The 6,345-nt window shown below is 45.7% G+C and overlaps 1 protein-coding gene across 1 annotated transcript in view; it reads right to left on the reverse strand.

The window, feature by feature from the left end:
- DYNC2H1 (dynein cytoplasmic 2 heavy chain 1) overlaps positions 1 to 255 on the reverse strand; it is a 260,672-nt gene extending 260,417 nt beyond the window's left edge. The window contains exon 1 of the mRNA XM_081797372.1: positions 3 to 255. Coding sequence (XP_081653498.1) covers positions 3 to 125 — 123 coding nt within the window. The 5' untranslated portion in view covers positions 126 to 255. The remainder of the gene's footprint in view (positions 1 to 2) is intronic.
- Between the last annotated feature and the right edge of the window lie 6,090 nt (positions 256 to 6,345).

The following is a 6,345-nucleotide window of genomic DNA, read 5'->3' on the forward strand; positions in this document are numbered from 1 at the left end:
AAGTTGTTGATTTCAGGGCAGCTGTACGTCAGCGGCTGGTCCCAGGGCTCCGACACCAGTCCGAAGTAATTCTGGGTCGTGGTGAAGAGGAAGACCTTCCGCACGTCGCCGCTGCCGCCCGCCATGGCGGCGGCCAGGACGGAGGAAGACAGCGGTCCGCCGCCGCCGCCGACGCCGGAGCCCACCTCCGCCCACACGCGCAGCCCGCCGGCCGGCCCGCAAGCCTTCGCGGTTGCCAGGGCCGGTCGCTATGGCGACGGAGGCCGACGTCGGCGCGGCCGCGCGCACGCCGTGGACGTTAGCGCTCGGGCACGCGCACGCACAGTCCTCGGAGGCCGGCGAACGCAGTGAAGCCGGGGAGCTGCTCCCGGTGCCGCGGTCGGTCCTAAGGGATTCGGGCAGGTGTGTGTCAGGTCGCAAAGCCTGCCGTTTATTCTTTCTGCGGATTTCCCGTAGCGGCTTGTTGGAAGCGATACAGGCAGTGGAGCCGCGTGCCCCGGAGTCCGGAGGGCTGGGCCCTGGGGCTCCCGCTGCACCTGCAGCCGGCGGCGCCGGGCTCCCCATCTGCGAAATGGGCCGGTGCCGGCCAGGTTGCCGCGCGGACTTCAAGAGATGGCTCTTTGCAGAGGCTGCTAAAGAGCAGGAGTTGAGCACACTGTTAATTCTCTGGCTCCGTCTTCCCCCGCTCCTTTCTGTGGGGCTTCATTTCCCGCCAATCCCTTTCCCTTGTTCAGAAAAAAATGCAACCACTCGTTTTTCATCACGACCATTACCCGAACACGCAGCCACATTTGTGAAATAACCAAAACGTACAGTGATACCTGTTAACTTGTTTTATAACAAGCACAACCCAATACCCAATAACAAAGAAATACAGGAGTAAAATCGGGCTCTTTCATTTTCTTCGCCGTGGCATCACCGTAAACTACTGAACTGCTGGTCATTCACTCTGATATTATGAATTCAAAAATCATCTGAAATGTGCTGCATGCTGCTGTGTGCCCAGTAATGGACCAGGCCCTGGAGACATAGGCCCTGCCCTTAAAGGATTTTGTAGTCTAGTCAGGCGTCATCTTGCCTCTGGTTTGAGCCTTCATACTAAGGAACTCAAACATAGATTTTTTTTTTTTAAGATTTTATTTATTTATTTGACACAGAGAGAGAGAGCACAAGTAAGCAGAGAGGCAGGCAGAGAGAGAGGGAGAAGCAGGCTCTCCACTGAGCAGGGAGCCGGACGTGGGGCTCTATCCCAGGATCCTGGGATCATGACCTGAGCCGAAGGCAGGCGCTTAACCAACTGAGCCACCCAGGCGCCCCTAGATTTTTTTTTAATTTGTATTCAGTAACCACAACTTCCTCGTAAAACTATATTCTTTTATCAGTGGAAAGAGGGTCTTTTTATCTGCTGAGCATCTTGAGTAAGATTTGGGGGTGAGAACTAAAGAAAGCGGAACCGCTGTGAATTGTAAAGGGAAATGAATTTAAATTCTCATGAAATAATCCACGAAGTGGGAGAGAGGAGTGCATGAATTGGGATGCTGGCCACTGGATGGGAAAAAATCCAAACAGGAACCCAAGATGACTGGATAGCCAAAATGGATTCTGAAAACAAAGATGGCTAAATATGGATACAGAGATTTTTGCTCTGCAGTGGGCATTATGACCCTTCACAAAGTCTTCAGGAAAGCCACCTATACTCACAAATGCTTGGTCTAGGTGAGTTGTTTTGGTGGAAATGTGTGAGATGGTTGTATTTAGCATCCACAACAATGTGATAAGCATGAAGGCAGCACAGGTAGGAACACGAGTCTGGGAGCAGATGAGATCGTGTGAATATTACCTTCCCAGGAATTTTTAGGAACCTTAGGTGGGCTTTGGACTTCCTCAAGATAGGACATTTGAGTGTTCGAATGTAGTTTAACCCAGACATTAAGAAACATAGAAACTCCAATTGACACATAAATTCAATGAGGGTAGGAATTTTGTATGTCACTGCTGGGTACCTAAAATTAGGCATAGAGTGGAAAGAAGACAGATGAGGTCTCTATTCACGAAGCTTCAGTAAATCAGAAGGAATCTCAGATATAACTAACTTATACAGAGCCACAGAGATAACTAGTTGTAGAACCAAGATTGATATCCAAACCCAACTGCAAACTGATCTCTAGGCACTGTATCACAGTGGTAGACAGCCAGACATCCACCAGTATCCCAGTGGCTACTCTCCAGGTGTGGCCATTAACTCATTCTCCCCAGTAGGATGTAAGCAGAAGTAATGGGTGCCACTTAGAAGACAGGGTTTGAAAGAAGTGAGTGTGCCTTCATCTTTTGCCAGCTGGATACAAAACAAGAAGAGATGACAACCATAAATGTCTAGGACACAGGGCTCCCGACTCAGTGTGGAGCAGGGCTAGCAGCTGTTAAATAAGCAAGAAATAACCTTTATTGTGTTTGGGCCATTTTACAGCATGTGTATGTGGGTCTGTTTTTTATAGTAAGTTAAGCCAGTCTAACCAATAGAGTAATTGTTACCAGCAGTAGGGTGGCTGTTTGTTTTGTTTTGTTTCTTAATTTAATGTAGGATGTTGGCTTAGTAGTTGGTTAGCAGGTGGCATGAAAACAGGAATTGTAAGCTGGAGAACAAGGGACAAAACCTTTCTGAGCCAAGCTTTCCTGATTTTGATCTATACCGGCATATCTCAAACATTTTGGTGTCAGGTCTTCTTTATGCTTTAAAACATTATTGAAGATTCCAAAAAGATTTTTTTGTGCATTATTTCTATCAATATTTACTGTAATAGTCATGAGATTTTTTTAAAACATATTTATTCATCTATTTAAAAATGATAAGTCCATGACTTACTAAGTGACATGTTTTTATAAAGATATTTAATAATTCCTAGGCTCCTAGGTGGCTCAGTCAGCTAAGCGTTGACTCTTGGTTTCTACTCAGGTCTTGATCTCGGGGTCATGAGATTGAGCCCCATGTCTGGCTCCAAAGCTCAGCACATAGTACTCTTGTCCCTCTCCTTTCCCCTCTGCCCCTCCCCCCTTGCACTCATTCCCTCTCAAAATAAATATTTTTTAAAAATAATTATAATTCCCAACACAAACATAAATTTGGTCAGAAGACTGACGTTTTACATTCTTCATCCTATCTCTTGCAATAAGTTGACCCACTGAAGTACCTGGAAAAACCTGGCCTCACATAGACGTGTAGTTAGAAAATGGGAAAGAACTTTAACAGCCTTTTCAAATCATTGTGAATATTACTCATTGTTACTAAAATTCCTTAAGTGGTAGTTTCTTTTTTTTTTTTTTTTATTTATTCATGAGAGACAGAGAGAGAGAGAGAGAGAGACAGGCAGAGGGAGAAGCAGGCTCCCAAGGAGCAGGGAGCCCGATGCGGGACTCAATCCCAGGACCCTGAGATCATGACCTGAGCTGAAGGCAGACGCTTAACCATCTGAGCCACCCAGGCGCCCGTTAAGTGGTAGTTTCTTAAAGGCTAGTTGCAGTTTGGAATCTGGAACCATATGAGTGATTCAACATTTCATACTCAGCTACATTAAAAACCATTGTTTATCTTGCATACTGAATGGATCTTTGACCCACGCACAGTTTCCTAACATCACGCATTGGTCCTTTGGAAAATACTGGAAAATGTGGCTACATTTCATTATGCAATATTTTAAAAATCACATTCATCAGTATACCACTGATCTCATAAGTCTTTATGTCTGAAGAGGTTGTCAAGCTTACATCAGAGAATTTAATTTTTCCAAAATTCTAATTCTTGCATACAAGTTTGGCAACAAAGAATGTCAGTTGTTTTCCCTGAAATGATAGCCTTATTTCATTCATTTTTGAGAAAAATGTCTGCCACATATCCCATGTCTGCATAATCATAGTTTTTGTCCTTCTTCCAGGTGAACGTGGTCTTGTATGAAACAAGCTGCTAGTTTAGACCACGACTCCAGTCACACGGGTCTTTCCTGGAAGGCAGCCATCGTGCCTCCGCATGCCGCCCAAGTGCTTTGTGCGCCTTGCATTGCATCCCTCAGAATGGTGAAATGACTTGCTCTCAAGCTCTGGGATTTGGGAAAGTCGATAATATCTACTCCTTTATGAAGGACACTGTCCTGTGCGCACACGGAGGTAAAGAACGTGTGAGCACTGGAACAGTGTTGTGCCCTGGCCTGGATCTGTGCTAGGGTTCATCACAGAGTTCTACAAACTTAATGGCTGAAAGAGACACCCCACTATCAGCGTGAGGTCCTGCCCGTCAGTCATGGGAAACCGCATGCCGGGTTGTCCGCCAAGGGCCTTGACTTAGATCAAGATGCTGGCCGGGCTGAGTCATCGGGAGCTTAGGCTCCTCTTCCCAGCTCCTATCGTGGACGCAGAATTAAATTCCTTGCAGGTACAAGACTGCAGTCCCCATTTCTCTGCAGGCTTCAACTGCGGTGACCTTGAGCAGGTCAAGGCCCCCACGTTCCTCACCTCTCTATTGCAGCACCAGCAGTGCACTCCCCCACACACCAGTTCAACCTTGGGTCTCCAACCTCTTGCAGCAGGAAAGGCCCTATTCCCTCTCCGGGTTCACCTGATTCGACCAGGCCCAGTGGATAGCCTTCTTTATTAAGTCAACTGGGTGGTAAATTCAGTATGGGAGTGATAGACCGACAAACACTAACTTCCCTGCATACATAGCTCCTTCCTCTCTCCCTGTTCACAGGTGTCACCCCCGCTCAAGGTTAGGGGGTTACACGGCATGTGGAAACCTTGCACCAGTTGAGAATTCTGCCTTTCACAGACGCCAGTGCATTTGCATGATCGGTGAAAATGTCTTAGCCCGTGAAAATACTGTGACCTCCCAAACCTCTGAAAAGGGCTTCAGTGTCCGCAGGGATCCACTGTTCCAGGTGATCTCTAACAGATCTGCGTCTGTTCTGTGAAAGTGACTAGAGGAAAAAAGTTTGTTCTGTTCGATCCATTATGTTTGACCAAGATTGGGCAAATTACATTATCATGTTGGTTATAAAAATTGCTCCCCTTATTAAATATACTCCTTACACTGACTCCGTTTAAGGGAAAAATGCCACAGGACTGTTACAGAATTTTTCATAGTAAAGCAGTAATCTATTAGTTACTCTTCTTAGACAGGGGGGTGCTGTGCATGACAGGTGTTTTCAGAACCCCTTCTTCAGACTTGCCAAAGCGTGGCATTTACAGATTTCAGTCACCAGCACAATGAAAGATACATCCTAATGGGACATTTAATACTTACATATATTTACGCCAATAGGACAAAAGGAACTCTATTTCTTCTGACTGTTCATAAGTAGTGAATGGTCGCTAACCATTACTCCTGGCACACAGGGAGCCAGTCCTTCTGCAGTCAATTGCACTGAAAATTATAGGGAGAGAGGAAGGAGCTATGTAACGGGGAAGTTAGTGTTTGTCGGTTTGTAACACACAGCCGAAGATAATTCTTCGGTCTGCACTTCAGTGCCCCTCTTGCCACCCATGAATCCTGGGCAGAGTAGAGGAGGTGGGAGAAGAGGCCAGAAATGTGATAATGTGGGTATGATTTTCCCCAGTCTCCACTCCCACAAAGAGAACCAGAAACAGACATTAGAGGAGAGCAAAAAGTGTGGAGTTCCTTGCAGGTAATACCCGTGTTTCATTATTTAAAAAAAAAAAAGACATTATTTGAATTTTCTATCAAATTTTAAATACTATTTATTTGAATCCTGGTGTTTTTCACTTTAAACATAATATTAATGGCAAGAATTATGGGAGGTATGTCAGAGACAGTACCCTAAACCTATTCTCTTTAAAGATGAAAAGAACACCAGTCTTGGGAGAATTTATTTTCTTTAAAGATTTTATTTATTTGAGAGGGAGAGAGAGAGAGAATACGAACAGGGGGTGGAGGGGCAAAGGAAGACAGAGAAGCAGACTCCCCACTGAGTTGGGAGCCCAGATGCGGGACTGGACCCCAGGACTCTGGGATCATGACCTGAGCCAAAGACAGATGTTTAACTGAATGAGCCAGCCAGGCGCCAGGGGAGAATTTTTTTTTTGAAGTATGGATGTTTTTATACTTCTTGGTAAAAATTGTATTTATTGAGCTTGGGTTTGTATTTGCTTATATACGGGTTTAATTGACAAACATCTTGGTGAAGAAACCATGTGGCAGAGCACTCATGGGCTCTGGAAGCTTCTGCCTGTCACTTCCATTCACATTGTATTAGCCAAGCAAGTCACAGGGTCACATCTAACGGCAGGGGTCAGGTAAGCGCAGCTGGGCCTTGTGCGTGAAAGGAGAGAGAGCAGAAG

Source organism: Leptonychotes weddellii, chromosome 11 (assembly GCF_054177405.1).
Source record: "Leptonychotes weddellii isolate Sample4059 chromosome 11, ASM5417740v2, whole genome shotgun sequence".
In the NCBI taxonomy this organism is placed as follows: domain Eukaryota; kingdom Metazoa; phylum Chordata; class Mammalia; order Carnivora; family Phocidae; genus Leptonychotes; species Leptonychotes weddellii.